General features: G+C 39.6%; 1 protein-coding gene across 1 annotated transcript in view; it reads right to left on the bottom strand.

The window, feature by feature from the left end:
- Window positions 1–434: 434 nt before the first annotated feature.
- Window positions 435–20425, bottom strand: part of SIM1 (single-minded family bHLH transcription factor 1) — a 70809-nt gene continuing 50818 nt past the window's right edge. The window contains exons 10-11 of the mRNA XM_015572763.1: window positions 8423–8825; window positions 435–6175 (exon numbers count right to left, since the gene is read on the bottom strand). Of these exons, the coding sequence (XP_015428249.1) occupies window positions 5445–6175; window positions 8423–8825 (1134 nt within the window). The 3' untranslated portion in view covers window positions 435–5444. The remainder of the gene's footprint in view (window positions 6176–8422; window positions 8826–20425) is intronic.

The raw sequence follows: 20425 nt of genomic DNA, 5'->3' as shown, positions 1-20425 counted from the left end.
AATAAAAAATATTCGAGATTTGTTTTTAATTTGTTGTTGAATGCAGCAAACTAAATAACCTCAATCTTATAGGTTTTTGTTTCCCTTGGGCATTAAAAATGTAATCTGTACTTTCAAATGTCTTGCTTTATTTTAGAAAAGTGGAGACCAAAGAAGTGCTGCTTAAGATGTTGTAATGAAAAATTGAGAAAACAGTCTCCAGTGTCTAAAAATTAGACCCATCACTTAATTGTTACTGGCATATATGTAAGCTCCTGTTGCTAAGTCTCTTAAAGTGCTGTGTGTGTGTGTGTGTGTGTGTGTGCGTGTGTATTAACCATTCCAACAGAATCTAAAGCCAAAACAGTCCTTATTTCTTTACAGGTCTAATCTGCTGGGTGTCAGTCTGTTTTGTCCTATAAAGATTTCTGTCAATGAATAATTCAGACACAAACTGCATATTGGTAACTATATTTAAAACCAAAAATTCGTCACATAATAAATACATTTTATGCACATGTTAACTTCGAATTTACTTCAGAAAGCTATTTACAATATAAATAATTATAAATGGGAGCATTTTGCAAGATATCATTGACATAGCTAATATTTTCTACTTTACATTCCAAAGTAAAAGTTCAAATTACAGATTTAATACTACAATGTCACTAAAAACTTTACATTGCAAGATGGTATTTGAAATATTGGCAATCAGTATCTTCTTTCACAAATATAATCCTTTTTATAGCATGTCGTCAAAAAAACAAACACAAAATATTTTCTCTTTTTTGAAGTGCCTACTCATATGTTTCCTTTTTTGAAATATACCCCCTTTGGAAAAAGAAAACGGAAAAAATTACAGTACTTCTAAAAACTTTTCACGCCATTTCATTTCTTTTGAAATGTAAACACTCCAGGGTTGTTGGGTGTAAATTCAATTGTGATTAAATCTGTTCCAGATCAGCAAATTAGGACAAATTTTCCACTATATAGGTTTATGAAAGCAAAGCCCCATGCAGCAAAATTACAATAATTAAAACTCTACATGTTTGGTTTAAAATAATTAATTAGGATTTCTTATGTGAACCATCAGTTTTTAAGGAGCACAGCAGAATACAATCTTGTTTCTTGCTTTACAATTTCATGTGTGTGCATACACATATGTATATGTAAATGTGCATGTACATAAACATATGAATACACACATACAGCCTTTCTGCATACAATCTTAGAGAAGGAACTCTGAACAAACCCCTTTTGGATATGAGCACAATCTCACTGTTTGAGTTAAGCACTACCCATACAATTCCTTTGCACAAGAAACGAGCACCACACGGAAATTGCCCCCAAGAACATTTTCTATGTAAGATATCCTTTCCATATGTTCATAGCTGTTCTGTCATTCATTTGAAGTTTAGAATGATAATGAATGTTTTATCCACAGTGCATTTCCCAGTAAAAACTAACCAACAGATTTTGCTGTCTTAGAGTCAAATTCCTATTTGAGAAAACTGACATGTACATAAAATTTGAATCACTTAGAGAACAATAGGATTTTCGCTTAGAAAATAGAATGTATGTCTATTTCCTGTGATTTGAGTGAACTGGAGAGTCAGATCTTGGCATTCAAACTTTTTAAATTAAAGAGGGCATATTAAAGTGTAAGCTACCCACTGGGCCAGGTAAGTGACCCCCAAATGGCCAAATCCTCAGTTTTCCAAATATCAGCATTCACTCTGTCACTTCCAAATTCTAGCACCAATAGAATTTACTGGACACCTTAGTAATGTCCTGCTCTTGAGAAAGCGAGCTACAAAATATCATCCCTGTATTCAGAATGCCTCTTTAGCTATAGTGTCTTCTATCAGACATAGTTGGTCTTTTTATTTTAAAATATCTATGCATATTTTCCAAATGATCTTTTAATGAATCAATCTTCATTCTTAATTTAAGAAAAAGAAAATGGAGCATATTATCTTTTTCCAGAAGAACCTATTAAAGCTTATTTTAAGTGGATTCTCTGCCCAGAGGCATCATGTGGCAGCAGGGTATAGAGAAAATTAAGAATACTACCCAATGAAAATAGTCGAATCCTATAAAATAACATCAGGAAAGAATGAGTGGATTTACCAAAGGCAAACCATTTATTGCATCCTGTCTCATTTTGAATGTCACATCAGCACTGTGTCAAATTATCCTGTATCAGGCAATTACAGTTTAGAAAAGCTGGTCCATTATATTCAATATAGCATGTCAAAATATGGAGCTGGAGCACACCTACATGACTGTGACAATAATACTATGCACCCAAAAATAATATGTCAAATTTGTATATTCTCAATAATAGTTTTAACAAAATTTTCCAAAGAAAGATGGGAGAAATATTCATTTTTTCCTTTGGTCATCCAAATTTATAAATTAGGTAGGGCAGGCAGGTAAAATGGGCAATAAAGATATTCTTACTATTACTAGAAAGCACGAGCTTGCTTTGTTTCATCTAATGAATTGCTACATATTGTAAGAGTACTTGGATAAAACACATCTGTATGAATCCCCAAGGTGATATAAAAATCATACTTCTCTGTCTATTTCAGTGAAGTTACATGATTCTCAGCATTTAACCAAGTTATAGAAATCAAGGATTAAAACTAAAGCCAATTTAAGTTTAATTTTAACTGATGAAGTTATTGGGAACATACATATTTTACATCCCATATTTTAAAAATACAGATGACATCTTCATTTTGAGGCAATATGTTCCTGCACAGAACAAAATAATGTAGATTATAAATAGATATTAACATGTCTATGTGTACAATATATTGAAAGGTTGCCTTGCCATAAACTATCTCAACTTATCTTGAGTCATTCTGCAATAATTGTGCCCCACTGCAAAAAATGTAAACTCTAGAATACTGTAGGTCTGTGTGGAATTACATGTAATGTAATAAATATGATACTCTAAAATTTTTGACATATAAAGTAAATAAAAGGTTTATATTTAAAAATGAGTCAATCTATCAAAAATTTTAATTAAGACATAATTTAGTTAATTCTATCCTCGCTTAAAAATATTGGTCATACTATTTTAAAGAGCATTAGTCCTTCTGATTATCCCATTTATAGAACTTATAATTTACTTCTTTCCTCAATTAACTTTCTTCCATATATGTAAATATCCCACTGAAATTTCTTTAGTGACAGTCTTTTCTTTCATATAGTTCATTTTCCTTGATTCTTCAGATTCTATTTCCTTTACAGCATCTTCCTGTGACCTTTTTAGTAGAATGTATATCTATCAATAAAACCCATCTGTTTAGATTCCCTTTCCAAAACACACCATATTCTTCAGATATTTGTTTTTGAACATTTATCCATCTACAGAAGTCTGCAAAACCTTTAGCATTCCTAAAACCTTACTTCATGTTGCAGAATGATCAAAAATTCATCTTAAGTATTCCAGGGGCTTCTTATAAATGTTTTTTTTTCTCCAAAATACTGAATACTTTTGCTTATATAGTTCAAAATGTAGTTTTCATTGTTTGAACTTTTTAGAAAGTATATATAACCACTAACTTTCTCACTTACTTGTACTTTTTCCATTTACAGAACAATGTTGTTCCATCATACCTAAGACATATTTATTTAATTTTATGTAGCCACTTTTCTCGTGTACAAACAACCCAGTAATTCATTTCTCAGATTATCGGCATTCAGATTGTCACCTACCTATGGATTGCCAAATAACTGTGTTATATGAAAATACAGTACTAAATCCCTGAGTGTTCAATGTCATGATGTCTTCAAAATTATAAGTCAATGTCCTCCAATACATTCCTTCTCAATATGGCAAGCGTTTCAGGCATGGGGCTCCTAGAAAATATTAGCTATGAAAAGTCTCTAATAACATGTCACTTCACTTTGATTCCTAGAGGATAGTGCATTAAATAAATCTTACTCATTTTTCTTCTCCCTCATCAGTTTTGCCATCTGAATTAGAAAGTTGTCTGTAACATGCCTAAAAGAGTCCCTGCACCTGCTTAAGCCACGAAGCATCTAGACCTCTATATGAGTACAGAAAGGCCAGAATGATCAGTCTTGACAACTCACAGCAGAGAGTTAACTGATTAACAAGTTCAGTTCCACTGCACCACTGAACCACAGAACCATGGAACATTAGAACTGCCATCAGATGAAGATACTAGGGCCCTGGTGTGGTGAGTGATATTTCTATGTCCCCAAAATAAGTTATAGGCATGGTTAGAACCAGAATCCAGAGATCTTGGCATCTTAGTCCGCTAGTCTTTCTACAGTCTCATTTAAGACCAATTTTATTGTTTTTGCTGTTTAAAAACAATAAGGAAAATGAATACTTCACCTGTTGTTCAAAGTGCTACTCTTACCTATTTAATCCCCTGTCTATCAGCCTAAGCTTTTATCTTAGACTCTCTCTGGAGGCTTTCCACATGTTGTCACACTTGCACACCTGTACTTTGAAATGTTGTCAAAAACTTAACTGCTATCATGTAGCACTTCACTGTTTTTTCCTTAGTTTTTGCACATATTAGCCTTTTTTTCTTGGTGAATTAATTTGAATTTGGGGAGGGTTGGTTTTATAAGCCCCAAATATGTTGACTACATATTCTAAACTTTAAATTGTTCGTTTTGCCTCTGGCCTTCCTAGCTTCACTCACTATTTCCAATTGGCAGTCCAGGTTTTTGAGGTGTGTCCCAATGTCTCAGTAATTTCACTTAGAAAAGCCCTCACTGACATGTCAGTGTGATCCTGGTCCTTGTCTAACTCAAAAGTAAGGTAAAAAATCACCACTTCCTGATTGCTTATAATGGGTACCAGGTGAAAACTCATTCTTATACCATATCCATAACCATTTCCCTAATTTATACCTGAACCAAATGAGTTGGCTGGTTAGAAACACGAAGAAGAAAACACTTTACAAGATGTATCTCTCTCTTAGTTAAGCTTGAGAATAAACATTTCTTTAATAATCTTAATGTTCTAAGGTTAAGGAAAGTTACCCATTTGGGGTGAATTGATGGTACATAGTCTATATTTCTGCATGTAAGTGTACACTGCAGTTTGTAGACAGGGCTCTGTGTGCATGGGGGTCACTGGATCATCCCAGCATGATGTTGCATCCATCAGTCCTTTCATGTGGTACACATGCTCACTTAATCTACACAAGTGTTTTTCAATTCAAAGTGTATCTATTCTGTTCCCATAAAATAAGAAGGGAAATTTGTGTACTTGCTTTAGCTCCATTATCTGTGCTTAACCTTGAATGCTAGTGCTTGTTTTCTTTGATTTCAAAGGAACACATGTCAAACACCCAGTAACTTAAATTATCCTCTCTAATGATGTGTAGCATAGTAAATACTGGTCATGGGGCATTAAACTATAAATATGTTTCAGAGATCCTTAAAGAACAAAATATTCTAGAAAAACATCAGCTTCCATTCGTTATTATAACAGATGTTCCCTTATGTCCTTGTGCTGGGTCTGGCTGCATCCTTAGATGGGAAGTTACATCAAAGTGTGAGCCATTACAGCCCAAGGAATAGTTTCTAATGGTTTCGCTGTCATATAAGTGCTCCAAGGCATATCCAGTTAATGTGTAAGCATGCTTATCAAAATACTGCCGGTGAGAGCCAAAGCAGTTTGGAGAGAGGGCAGGGTGGTCTCCTGCTGTCGGATGAGGAGACATATCCGAGTGGAGATAGTCTTTAGCTAGGATCAAACTGGATTTTGAAATGCGATCTGAATTGGGACTGCTTATCCGAGACAGTGCAGTGGGGCTGTTGTCATAGTCATTTTCGTGGGGGCTCAGCATCTTCCCCTCCCTCTGCTGGATGTGGTCACATGGCGAAGTGTTGGCGAGAGTGGAGCCATGGCAGACTTCGCCTGTCGGTGGGGGCTGTTGGTAGTTTGCAAAACAGAGGGAGTGTTTTTTCCCAGCTCCATTAATGGAAGCCAGTTGGTCTGCGGGGGCTTTCCTTAGCTGCAATCTGTTCTCTTCTTCTTTAATCATTTGCTGGGTAGCTCTTATCAGAGTTTCAATTTTGCTAGGTTCGTGTGGGCTACTTTGATACTGCTCAGTGCGATATCGGTCACCTGATTCGCTGGCAGACCCGGGGTCTGGAGAACTGACCACACTGTCTTCATCCCAATGACCTCGCCCTAGAAATAAGAAAAAACAAAAGGTAAGTGGTCTCAAAATTCACCCCCCTCCTCCCGCAAAATGTAAGTGTATTCCTTTTTCAAAAAAAACCAAAAAACCTTATATCTTTCTTTTTTAACATGTGCACCAATATTTGAAACAGACAGGCTCACATGACAGACAGAGTCTCAACATATTGTACTGGAATTCATAGCTCTGTGGCTTTTAAGGGCAGTATGAAGTTTATAACAACTATAACAAGTTTTTTAGAATGTAAACCTTGTTTGTAGGTTGTGAATGCCAATTAGCAAAACAGTGAAGCATGTTTCTACTTCATGTATGCACATCATCGGACCTGCCCAGCTGTAAATAACAAAAGAAACATGCATAGGATTTGGTTTATGTTATTTTCTAGAAAAAATGGCATGTTAAATTGATGCTTAGAAAATGCTTTCAGTTGGATTTGAGGAAGATGCTGTAGGCTGGGCTATTTTCTCAATTCCAAATAAATCACTTTAAGTGTCAATATTGCTAAATGTATCTTAAGTAGAGTTACAATAAAGCTCTAATGTATTTTTTAAACTGTTTAAGGGCTAATAACACATATACATTCATATACATGTATATGTGTAGATGTGTGCATGAATATGTATATATCTTGTCTCAATAAAAAATATATTCTCTTCTCAAATGTAGTGGTAAAAATCTCAGTTTTATACATAATCATATTTAATTCCTACCTTAGATTGTTTCTGAAATAAGGTGAAAAATAGAACATTTAAATGTTAATAACTCATCTAAACCAAGGGAAGAGATCTAATAAGCAGGAATAGTACATACAAAATATATTCCATGAGTTAAGTAATTCTCAAAGCAGTGTGAAGTCAGTATGAAGAGAGAAGAGGAACAGGAAGGATCACATAGAAGCTGTAAACTGCCTACTGTGGCAGAGAAGCCCTGGATCACACTACCCATCGCTTTCCTTTTCTCTTCTCTTCTTACTTTATTTCTAATATTTTCTTCCAGACAATGTAGGTTAAGCCAGGATTTTCACTTCACCCCATTCTTTAACCCTGGGTTTTCATTACCAATCTCCCAAACTCAGAGTAAAAGGAGACAAATAAAAAGCAAAAACAGAAATATTAAAATCATAGAAGGTGCCCGGCCGGCATGGGTCAGTGGTTGAGAGTCAACCTATGAACTAGGATGTCAAGTTTTGATTCCGGTCAGGGCACATGCCCAGGTTGCAGGCTCATTCCCCAGTGTGGGGCATGCAGGAGGCAGCTGATCAGTGATTCTTTCTCAGCACTGATGTCTCCCTCCCTCTCTCCCTCTCTCCCTCTCTTTTCCTCTCTGAAATCAATAAAAATATATATTTTTTTAAATCATAGAAGGCAGTCAGCACCTGGGGATATCTGACAGAAGACTTTATGGTGAGTAAACATTGTCTAGCCCATTTCTCACCCTAAAGACTCAGAAAGAAGGGTCATATCAGGGACATTGGATCAATCTCAATGTCATTGACTTTTAATGAAATAGGGAAGGTTTCAAAGACCTGCCTGGACCCGAGTTTGGAATGGAAAGAATGAGCTCCTTGACCAGTTTACTTTCGAATGAACAAGGAAGAGTATTAGCAGCACTGTTGGCTTTCCAGCAGTGCCCATTTCTGTGTGTTTGTAAAGCCGTGAAACAATCTCATGGTGCAAATCTCCTGAGTTCCACATCTCTCTCCAGCCTTTACTCACAGAGGACATTGTGGGTGGTCATGTGAGGACAGAAGGTGGCAGTGACTGGCATTCGATGCCAGAGGGCCAGAGAGGTTCAACTTCCTGTGACTTGAGTGATGGGCCATAATACAAAGACTGCCCCCCACCAAAATGCCAACAGTACCCTCAGAGAGAACAGGTAGATGAGCCCCAAACCTCTGATGTCCACATTTGAAGCATGACAATACAGAAGGAAATAATACACAAAAAATGTACAGACATACATACTACAAGTTCAATGACAATTCACTTTAACTTAATGTCTATACTTTTTTGATGTTTAAAATGGGAATCATTTTTACTCGCCTGTCCAAAATGAACGTATTTGGCAAAACTATTAGCAAAGTCAATACTCTGAAAGGGAGTGGAACTGGTGTTTTCAAACCCATTGGCGTGAGTTTGAGACAATCACTGGGTCAGTCCCTGCAGTGTCCAGCCTGGAATGTTATACCTGCCCAGGGGCCCCCTGCAGCGGGCTCGGGGTCATTCAGCTGCCCTTACCGTGGATCCTGTGGACTGAAGCGATGTGTGGCATGCTGTTTTCATAGGCTTCTCGGCTTTCTGGGGAGGCCTTGGTCAGGGGCAGGGCTGCGCGGGAGCCCCACCAGGGCTCCCTCCCGGCCTGCGGTGTCCCCAGGAAGTACCTGCCGGCCTCGCAGCGGCCCCCCTCGCAGGCCTGGGTGTGGAAGTGCCTCTCCTCCACCATCCTGGAGTGGTCCAGCGCGAAGCCGTAGCAAAGCGCGCTGCGGTCCGAGAACTGCCTGTAGGCGCAGGACGCGTCGTGCTGAGAGCCTGGTCTGTCCGTGGGGTCCAGGAGCTGCGGGGAGGCTGTGTCTGTCAGGGGACTTCCGCCCCACTGGCTGTCGTGATCAGATTCTGATCTTTCCGTGTGAAATCCCGAATACTGAAACCGAGAGGGTAGAAAACGTACATTTTTTTAAAAATAGCCTTTTTACTCTGCAAGCACCAAGCACCCCTAAGGATGTATTGGGCTTAAGGCACCAAATCAAGACTCACTCTAGCACCAGCGGGGCACCCCTGACTTGCAATCAGTAAGCATTCATGCAAAACAAAATCCTTCTGGCTACGAAAAGGAGGAGATACAGATAATAATAACCAACCTGGGTGAAACTAAATACCAGGCACTCATGAAAGTGCTCTGTGTGAATTACACCCCCCACGGAGTTCTTATATGAACCCTTTAATGGAAATATTAGTAACCCATTGTATGGACAGGGAAGGGAAGGGAAAAGATTTGCCCAAGGCCATAGGGTTAGCAGGTGGCAGAGCCAAGATTCAAATCCAAATTCTCCATCATGACCTAAATGATATTGCCAAAGGGAATGTCCAAGAAAGCTTCATATTTTATTCTATTTGCTTTTCAAATCTTTTTCTGAATTAAAAAATGCAGACAAAAAAAATAAGGATTAAGGAAGGCACCTACGTGGTGCACCCTAACTCTTTACATGGGACTGTTAACTCTCTGAGGGCTGTGCTGGCTACATGGTAGGAGAGTTCATAAATGCTTACCTAAGTTAATTGCAATATAACTTTTAAAAAGTCTTGCCCATCTAAGCTGTCCCTATTCACTAGGTGTGTTTCTTGCTTTCTAAAGTAAACTTCAAATATGTGTAGGATCATCAGGAAAACACAGCTGCGGGCCATGCTGTGCCTTGTTGGAATCACACTGCTTACTTGTTGCCAGAGTATTTGGTCTGGTGTTGAAAGAAACGTAAAAGGCTCAGCAGACCTCCCTAGAAGATATGCTCAGTTTGAAGGTCCTCAAGAGTCACTAAAATTAGTAATTTAGTTTCTATCTATTTTCGGTTCCCTAATACCAAACAAAAGTCTAGTACTATAATGGAGATTTCCTGCTATGATAGTAATAAATGCCATTTATTGAGAACTTACTATGTGCCGTCAATGTACTAATCATTGTATATCCTATCTAATAATAGACAAACATGGTAATTGACCATACCTTTGCTACGCCTCCCATTGGCTAATCAGCATGATATGCAAATTAACCACCAACAAAGATGGCGGCTAATTGGCATACTGCAGGTAGGGCAGGACAGCGCAGCCGCCAGTGCGAGCCACCATCCTGGGCCGCAGGCCAGCCCCAGAAGCCCCAGAAGCTGCCCAGAAGCCAGTGATCGGGGGAAGATAGGGTGTCAGGCCTGGGCAAGGGGCCAATCGGCAATCAAAGGGTGATGGGGGTTGACACCTCTGGCCAAGACGTTAGGCCTGGGCGAGGGCAGAGCCCGTGATCGGGGGGAAGATGGGGGTCCCCTGCCCAGGCCTGACACCTCTGGTGGCGGCGTCAGGCCTGGGCAAGGGGCCGATTGGCGATCAAAGGGTGATGGGGGTCGACACCTCTGGTCAAGGCGTCAGGCCTGGGGCTGGGGGGGTGAGGGTGTGTGGCAAGCCAGCGATTGGTGTGAACTACAGAGGAAACACCTTTTCTGACCGCTTATTGGTTAAGTTCCCTGTATGCCACTGGTAATATTCTTAGTAACTTGGGTAATAAGAATCCAAAAAGATTTTTCACCATACTCCTGGTGAAAAAAAACAAAGGGCCACTGCTGGAGGGCTAAGAAATGTCATATCCTGCCCTAGCCGGTTTGGCACAGTGGATAATGCCTTGGCCTGCCGATGGCAGGGTCTGAGTTCAATTCTGACCAAGGGCATGTACCTAGGTTGCAGGCTCCTCCCTGGCCGGGCCCAGGTCAGGGCTCATGCAGGAGGCAACCAATCAAAGTGTTCCTCTCACTTTGATGTTTCTCTCTGCCTTTCCCTTTCTCTTCCACATTCTCTAAAAATCAATGGAAACATATCCTCAGATGAGGATAAAAAAAATAATAATAAAGGATTATTATTATATGAAAGACATATCTTGAAAATGCCTTTAAAAAGTTGTCATTTTTTCATGGTGAAGGGACTGGAGTCCATGTTGATGAAAAAACCTTGCTGGCTGCGGTGACTGGCAGTGGCTGCAGCAGTGGGGTGATGGGGCTGGTGCCTTCCCCTGATCAGCCTGGTCCCCTCCCACAAAGGGAGGCCAGACTGCGGCTTAGGCCCTATCCTAAGGGGATAGGGAGCAGGGAGCAGGCCTAAGCCACCACTAGGACATCCCCTAAGGGCTCCCAGTATGTGAGAGGGGGCAGGCTGGGCTGAGGGACACCCCCCCACCACCAACCCAGTGCATGAATTTCGTGCACCAGGCCCCTAGAGTCTGTGTGTGTGTGTGTGTGTGTGTGTGTAATGTCATTAAATCCTTATCACACCTGTACAGTAATACGTCTCCATTTTACAGATGAGGAACTGCATCACTGAGAGTTTTAATAAGATAGTACAGTCACCCTGCAGCCTATCTGGTCTCAAAGCCTGCACTTCAAACCATGATTTTACACTTGAGAGAAAACATTGGGGAGAAAAACAGGATCAAATGTTAGCAAGATTTCCAGAAAAGTGGCAGCAACTATTTTATACTCTCTGGAACCAAAATATAAGTCCATTTTGCATTTTAATTCTTAGCCCAGAAAAAAACAGGAGTGGGTGTCTGTGATGGGGGGGAGGTGTTAGGGGAGGGGGGATAAATTCCTTGGCTCCACTGTTCTTTACTTGTCATGTGCTAGTTGAGCAAATTTTACCCATGATGCAATCGTCACAGGACAAGGTAAACTCTCCTTCACACTGGCCCACCTTGAGCAGAAGGAAGAATCCTGACTTCCCAACTCAGTGCAAACAGGCAGCTCACCTAGGCACTCTCAGAGTCAGAGCAATGAGGTACAGAAGCTCCTCTGGGAAAGCCCCAAGTATTCTAATAAATACAGCATGCTTAGGACAGAGTTCTGCAAAAGTTCCAGATTCAAAATTTTTCCATTACCATTTCTAATTATTATTTCAACTAGAGGCCCGATGCACAAAATTCATGCAAGGGCCTTGGCCGTGGCCGGGGGCTTCTGTTGCCTCTGCCTCAGCCCCCACCTGCGTGGCTTTGTCCAGAAGGAAGGACATCTGGAAGAATGTCCAGTCTAATTAGCATATTACGCTTTTATTATTATAGATGATTTTTCCAAATGTACATATAGACTATCACCATAGTCCATCAAGAAAAAAAAAATAGTAAATCCAGCTTCTTTCCCTGCAGGACTGCAAGTTGGGCACATCAGGGCATCCTGCACTCCATTTCCTTAGTCACACCTCCACTTGGCATCGGCCTTTTCTCCCGAGGAGCACCAGCCTCTCTTTTCACAAGATGCCACCTTCACTTTCACCAAGCAAGTGTTGGCACCCCATCTCCTACTGAGTGAGGATCAGAGCACCACGCATTTGCCCTTTGGTAACACCATCCACGTGCTTGCCGAGGAAGAATTTAGATCATCGTGCTATCCCAAGCGAGAAATTCCCAGACTCTGCTTGTTTGGATAAAAGTACAAACCAGGCCTTTTTCTGAAGCACTCCAGTCAAGACTGTTGAGCCCTGTTGAGAGGGGCAAACGCTTCCCCTGAGTGTATATGGGAAAGTGCTGTTGGCGCAGCAGAGAACATTCTGTCCTTTGCTCACAAAGAAAATTCAACACAAGGTAACCGTGGCATCCATGAGGTACACATTTCAAGAGCACCCAAAGAAGAATTTGAGGGTGAAACCTCTCGTCAATAGTCAGGAAACTACAACAGCAAGTACACTGCCCTTCACACAGGCAGAAATTGGTTGCCTGCGTTGGACCGAGACCTCACACTGCTTTAGAGGCACAGAGGAAAAGCCTGGCTGTAATACTTTTTCAAGCCCAGCAAACGTGCACCTGTGTGCACCTTTTAGACTCAGCCACATCCATCCCTTTAAAAGGAGCTGCACTAGAAGTGAACTCTGTTGAGAACAGTACAACCCCATAATTTGATCTGAACTATTTCAGGTATCCGTTAAGTATCAGAGGAAAAAGAAAAAGCAGAGAGGGAAGGTGGCCAGGCCTGGCTTCCTGGTATCGCTTGACCTCGGCCACCGACAGTTCTCGAAGCTGCACCCGATCGAAATGTTGTCTGAAACAGAACCTCGTGAGATGGGCTCAGCAGCCACACAAGAACCCAGGTGGTCGACCTGCAGAGGTGCCGTGTCCAGGAGGCTGCACCGACACAATGACCAGACGCTGCTGGAGCGCCCTCTGCGCCAGGGGCCCAGGACGCCCCTTCCCTCTGCTACAGAGCCCTGGCTAGTATGGCTGGGACGGGACAGGACGGGACCCCTGGAAGAAAGACCCCATTTTTGCCATAAGGAATGTGAGGGGGGGCTACTTGGTGCAACCTCTCAAGGGTCGGAAATGACGTTCCAGGGACCCCCAGCTCCCTGCTGGCCTCTCCCCTGAAACCTCCTACAGGGAGGGGCAGAGGTTAAGAATGCTCCCTGGGCTGTGGGTCTGGTAGTGAAGAAAGGCTGGATGGCACTTGAATGCCCAACAGGCAAGATGATGGTCCCCACAGTGAGGGTAAGAGTGACCACTTAGGATTATATATCATGAACTTTTAAATAAATTATTAAGCCAAACCGGTTTGGCTCAGTGGATGGAGCGTCGGCCTGCAGACTGAGGGGTCCCAGGTTTGATTCCGGCCAAGGGAATATGCCCAGGATGTGGGCTTGATCCCCAGTAGAGGGTGTGCAGGAGGCAGCTGATCAAGATTCTCTCTCATCATTGATGTTTCTATCTCTCTCTCCCTTTCCCTTCCTCTCTGAAATCAATAAAAAATATATATATATTTTAAATCCAACAGCAGCTGCTATGAGCCTATGGGTGCAGAGAGAAAGATAAGGGGAGATTTAAGAGAGTCCAGAAAGAAAGGGGGGTGGCAAGTAAAGGACATTGGCAAAATGGACAAAGTTATCATAAGTAAGTGCCAAAATATGCGCACGCAGTGACCCACAGCACTGGCCATAGTGAAAGGGTCCAAATCAAGCAACATCGAAAGTGGCAACTTCAGACAAGTGTCGATTCCAGAAGAGAAGAAAGTAAATTGAGAGTGGATCATGTCCCGCGCAGACGGCAGTGAAAGGAAAGAAGGAAGAGGGGGATTTAAGGATCCTGCAAACAGGAAAGAAAAAGAAGACAGGCAAATCCTCTTTCCTCCTTCCCCTCTCTACCACCATCATCATCCATTTACAAACTGTTTCACAAACTTTTAAACTGTATTTCACAAACTGACAGGAAAATGTGCTCTTGAAATAGTAATGCAGCTCATTAAATGCCAAGGAAGAGGGGAAAAATTAAACTCCCTATAAAACTCCTGTAGGAAAAAAAACATGAAACGGAAATATAAACATCCCAGCTGCATAAAAATTCTCATCAAGTAACCAACCACGAAACAAAGGGAAAGTATAAAACAACAGACATTCCAAACTGTGATAAGAAGCCTCAACAAGCATTTGGAGACTCACACCCCACCTCACCCCCCCACACATACACAATATATATATACACACACACAGATGGGCGCACAGCAGCTGGAATCAGAAATATAAAACTAAGAAATTTACAAAGAAAAAAACAACCAACAACAACCACAAGACAGGGGGGAAATTTAGTAAGTCAAAGATGTTGAATAAATCTTCATTTAAATTACAAATTGTGAAATTATAAATTATAAATCATCAAAGAAAACTGATCAATTAGACTTGATAAAAATTAAAAACTTTTCTCTGCAAATGACCCTATTAAGGAGATAAAAAGATAAGATACAGACAGGGAGAAAATATTTGCAAACCACATACAAAACAAAGGACTAGTTTCTAGAATCTATAAAAAACTTCCAAACCCCAATAATAATTTTAAAAATGAGCAAAAGACATGAAGAGACATTTTACTGAATATATATAAATAACAAATAATCACATGAAAAGATGGTCAGCATCATTATCAATTAGGGAGATGCAAATTAAAATCACAATAAAATATTACTGCATATCTAGTAGACTGGCTAAAATAAAAAATGGTGACACCAAATGCTGATCAAGATGCAGGAAAAGCCGAAACCGGTTTGGCTCAGTGGATAGAGCGTCGGCCTGCGGACTGAAGGGTCCCAGGTTCGATTCCCGTTAGGGGCGTGTGCCTGGGTTGCGGGCACATCCCCAGTGGCAGATGTGCAGGAGGCGGCTGATCAATGTTTCTCTCTCATCAATGTTTCTGGCTCTCTGTCTCTCTCCCTTCCTCTCTGTAAAAAATCAATAAAATATATTTAAAAGAAAAAGATGCAGGAAAACTGGATCACTCATACATTGCTGGTGGGAATATAAAATGATACAGCCTCTCTAGAAACCAGTTTGGCAGATTTTACAAAAACTAAATGTGCTACTACCATATGCAATCCTAGACATTTTTTTTCAAAATAAGGGAAAATTATATTTATACAAAAACCTATATGTGAGTGTCTATAGCAGCATTGTTTCCCACCTCCTGGTTCTCTTTAATTGTTCCCTTCCTTTTTGAAAATTTATTTTTAATTTTGGTAATATTATACATAATATAAACTTTCAAACTTACCCATTTTAAATGTACAGTTCAGTGGCAGTGAGTACAGTGACATCTCTGTGCAACCACTACCAACATCCATCTCCAGAACTCTTTATCTTGCAAAAGGGAAACTCTATACCCATCTATCTATACTAATAATAGAGGAATAGACAAATTGTCTGGGACGCCATCACAGTAACAGTAACGACTGAACAGCAGGCTGTGTGGGCAATAAGGCTGGCAGGGGGTGCAGTTCAGGGTAACCAGGTGGCAGGGGACAACTAGGCTGACAGGGGGAGGCAGTTGGGGGCGACCAGGCTGGCAGGCAGGTGTGCAGTTAGGAGCCAGTGATCCCAGATTGTGAGAAAGCTGTCTGACTGCCAGTTTAGGACCAATCCCTGTAAACTGACAGTGAGACATCCCCCAAGGGTCCCGGATTAGAGAGGGTGCAGGCTGGGCTGAGGGGACCCCACCCACCCCCGTGCACGAATTTCATGCACTGGGCCACTCATATATATATATATATGGCTAATATGCAAAGTGTCCACTCAGGACTTCAACCAGGAGACTGGGAGTTTAATTGCTCGCTGTGATGTGCACTGACCACCTTGGGGTGGTGCAGAACGAAGGAAGGCCCTGATCAGCCCTGATCACCGACCAGGCCTAGGGACCCTACCCATGCACGAATTTCATGCACTGAGTTTCTAGTTCAATAATAATTCCCATAACTCTCCAAACCCTGAAAATCACCATTCTTTCTGTCTTTCTGACAGAGGAAAAACTATAAGCCCCACAAACCCCCAACATGGCCTAGAGTTGAGGGTTCCCAGAACATGGCCATCTCAGAGATCTTTCTGAAACTCTTATCTAACCATGTTGCTCCCTGTTCCTTAAAAAAAAAAATGTTTGCCTTTCTGTCTACTCATCAGATAAACAGTAATACCACCTATATAAAGAAGAAACTATGGGAGATACAAGGCAAAACAGACAAACACCCAAATAATAGGAGGCAGACACCAATCTCAGTATAGGACATGTAAGACAAAAATAATAATAAAAAGAAAAACTACAGACTTAAAAGACAAAACCAATCCATTAAATGTTATGGCTATATATCAAATTTTACACACTGATAGTAAAGAATGAATCTCTCTTAGTATACATAACTAATCATCAAATTGATTAAAATGTATTAGGCCACAAGAAAACCTCAGTAAATTTCATTAAATAAAAAAATTATAAACACCACTTTCTGATCACAATGATTTTTAAAATTTTTTTAAATTTTAAAAACCCTTCTACCTGGGAAAAATAAGCTGTTAAATCACTTTGGGAGAGATAGGCAAATACAAACATAAAGAATTTCTGAGGAAGAGTCAATAAAAATACTACATATCTGGGTTTACGGGATACACAGCTTAGACACCTAAATCAATATAAATGAAAGAGTAAAAATAAATTCAGTTCTCAATTCAAAAGCTAGAAAAATAACAAAAGAAGCCAAAAGAAAGCACAATTAAAAAAAAATGGTCAAAAGACAAACTGACTATTCACAAAAAAAAAAAACATTGAAATAGCCCTTAAACAAATGAAAAGATGTTTAACTTTTCAATAAGATAAATGCAAATTAAAACAACAATAAGAACCACTTCTCAATGGTCAGATTAGAAAAAATTCACAAGCTTGACAACACCTTGCTTATGGGGAACTGTCCTCCACATGTCGCTGGTGGAAGCAAACTATTACATCCTCTGTGGAGTGGAATTTGGCAACACCTCACACAGACTACAGTGTCCTACTTCTAATTCTAAGGAATTACAATTAGGACAAGCAACACACACTGAAATATTGTTGTAGGTAAAGAGGCATCATATATGGAATCCACTCTAAAATGGTTCAGAAAAAAATAAATAATGAGGGAAGGTGGAGGAGGAGAGAGAGAGAGAAAATGACAAATCAAATATGGCAAAATGTTAAGCATGGGTGAACCTAGGTTTAGTACACAGGAATACTTTACTCTTCTTGCAACTTTTCTTTATGTATGAAATCACTTCAAAATAAGTGTTTTAAAATTTAAAAATCCTATATAGTAAAGTTATGTCTTATTTTTATAGAATGATTAGAGACAAAGCCATTAATTAAAAACATTTTTTCTGAAGAAATGAAAAGTTTATAACTAAATTATTTAAATATCTTTGTTTTTATTACTGATTGCTAATATTTTGTGCATAAAATGCAATTTAAAGTTACTGACTAGGGATTCTAATAAAAACAGCATTAGACCTAATCTACTGTCATCCAATATGACTTATACAAAAGATCACTGTCCTTGGGCCTTGATTTTTCTCACCTGCAGAATAGAAACTGTCTACATTATAGAATTGCTGTGAAGATCAATTAAATGATAGGCACCAAAGCATTCTCAAAAATGCAAACATGTCACAGATATGTATGTTGCATGTACAGGTCCTTGATTAATGACCTTTACATGTGTAAATGGGCATGATTATCAAATCATGATCCTGTAAACATGGTATTTTCCCTAGACTGTATTTTCCAGAGTCTGTGTTTTCAGACCCATCTTACAGGCATGTAAAAGATAAAACATATATGTTAAAAGATAAGATATCAATATCCCAACTGCAAAAAGAAATCAGTCCACTCGACAATTACCTAAACACTAGGTCTTTCTTCCAAATACTCTGTTTTTCAAAGCTGAAATGCACTTTGGTACCAACAATTGTTACCAGCTAAACTTTGACTGAAAGCCCAAAGATCTGTTTTAAAGGGTAGAGAAATGATGAGAATCATGATTAATTAGAATATATGCAAGACCAGCAGATGGTTCTCCTAGTGCTTGTCAGTATCTATACTATCTTCAAGTAAACAAAATCATGTTTTACAAGCTATAGAATATATGTTCTTCTTCCTTTGAAATGTAACAACACTTTCTCCTATATTTAAGACTATGAAATGGAATAATGTAATTTCCTATTTTAATTAGGTACCTCAATCAAGTAAAGAAAGTTTACTAAAAATTAGTTTTTGATTAATTTTGCTAAAACCTCTGTTTTTTCTTTCTTAGAAAATTTGTTGTCATTCAGAGTATTATACACTTTAATTTACCCATATTTCTTATTTAAAATTTACTTTTCAAAGCAGACATTCATTTTGGCAAATTTAAAAAAAAAAATGAGTCAGTTAAGGTTCTCATAACATGAAACCAAATACCACCCTCCAAAGCTGACAGGCAAAGAGCTTGGATGACTGCTAGAAATGGATGTCAGCTGACATCCATCGCCCCCAGCTGAATCATTCCTTCTAGAAACTAGTATCTTCATCCAGTAAAAGGTCTGAGCCATCATTTGGGGCTTTGTAAGCATCCAATGGGAACTATTTACAATCATTACTTCTACAATTCATTATAATATTTGAGTCTCTACATTTTGCAAGGCAAAGTGCCAGATGATATGAAAAATACAGCTCCACCTTCCAGGTGTTCACATTAGAAAGAGTATAAATAACTTTATAAATAAAGTTATGTTCACAAAACATAGCTTTAATACAAGTTAGAATATGACAAGGACCCAAATAGAGAGAAAAAAAATATAGTTTAGGAGTTCACAAAAGGGAGCCGTTACTCACTCTTTTAACACTGTGATTGCTTAGGAAGAGAAAATGAACTGACTGATTAAAAGGCAATTTGCTATCTGATTTGCATATGCTAACTAATAACCATAACAACAACAATAATAACTACTTGCTATGTGTTAGTCACTGCGCTGAGATCCCATAGATATTACCTTATTAAATGCTAACAACACTTTAAAGGTATTACTAATCTCTTTACAGATGAAACAAATGAAGCTCAAAAACATTGCCCAAGATCCTACAATTATGAAGTTTAGGAGGAGAAATACAACTCCAGAGTCCTTACTCTTTCCAGTACTTCCGGTTCATGTAGGCTTAGGTACTTAGATAACCATGATGGCAGTGTCCTACCCTCTAAGCACTAATGGAACCCAAATATGTTTTCAGAAAGGGGGCTGTCTCCAACCTCTACACCCAGTAAACCATTTGCTCACACCCTTGGGTGATGTCCTCTCACCACGGAAGCACTATTTACCACAGTTACACTCACAGACATTCACCACAATTACACCCAAAGATATTGCTCTTTTGATAAGAGTCATGAGATTCATTCCTGCCTCACCAGCATGTTCTGGACAGGTGCTAGGCATTCATCTGGATGTGGCAGCAACCACCCAACTCAGGAAAAATGCCAGATGTTCCAACAATAGATGTTACAGTTATCTATTTTTATTCTGGCAGCTCATTGAGGTTTTTATCATTTTTAGCTGTAAAATAAAGAGAGAGACCCTCTTATGGTAAAGTCCTGTTTTCCATGAAAAACTTTCCCTCTCAAGCATGAGCAGCTTTCCTCTTGATTTGTGTCTGAACCATGAGAAAAAACATCACAGATGCAGACTGCATTGTACTAAGAACATATGCATGCTTTTAAATCACTTTTATCTTACTTTTTACTAATGTAACCCTGAAACATAAAATATGTTCTTTTCTTTTTTTTTTTCATTCACTGTTATGGGAAGAACAGATGGTAGAAGGGTTAGATTAAAGTAATACAGCATGTCCATTAAAATAACCCCCACTGCTGGGCTGCTCCCTCAGACAGGAGTTGTGTTTACTATAAAGAATGGCTTTGGCTTCCACACACTGGAAATTACTGGGGGCTTTCTCAAGGATAAACATCGGGGTAAGAGAGAAACTAATGTCACAATCAAATGCATTTTAAAATGACAATTATGCAAGATATTTTGCTAATCTGAGAGGCTGACTGAAAACATGTGCCTGTGATAATGTAACTGAACAGCAGTGAAATAATAGAGTCCATCTCTAACCGGAGTAAACTGTAACATCTAGAAATAAGAGCTAAGTGAAACTGCAAAGAGGATATCAAATAGACATTATTTTCTACATTCCTG

The sequence above is a fragment of the Myotis davidii genome, unplaced genomic scaffold, assembly GCF_000327345.1.
Source record: "Myotis davidii unplaced genomic scaffold, ASM32734v1 scaffold68, whole genome shotgun sequence".
Taxonomy (NCBI): Eukaryota; Metazoa; Chordata; class Mammalia; order Chiroptera; family Vespertilionidae; genus Myotis; species Myotis davidii.
Note: the sequence above shows the minus strand (reverse complement) of the source record. Positions and strands in the feature narration are given on the sequence as shown.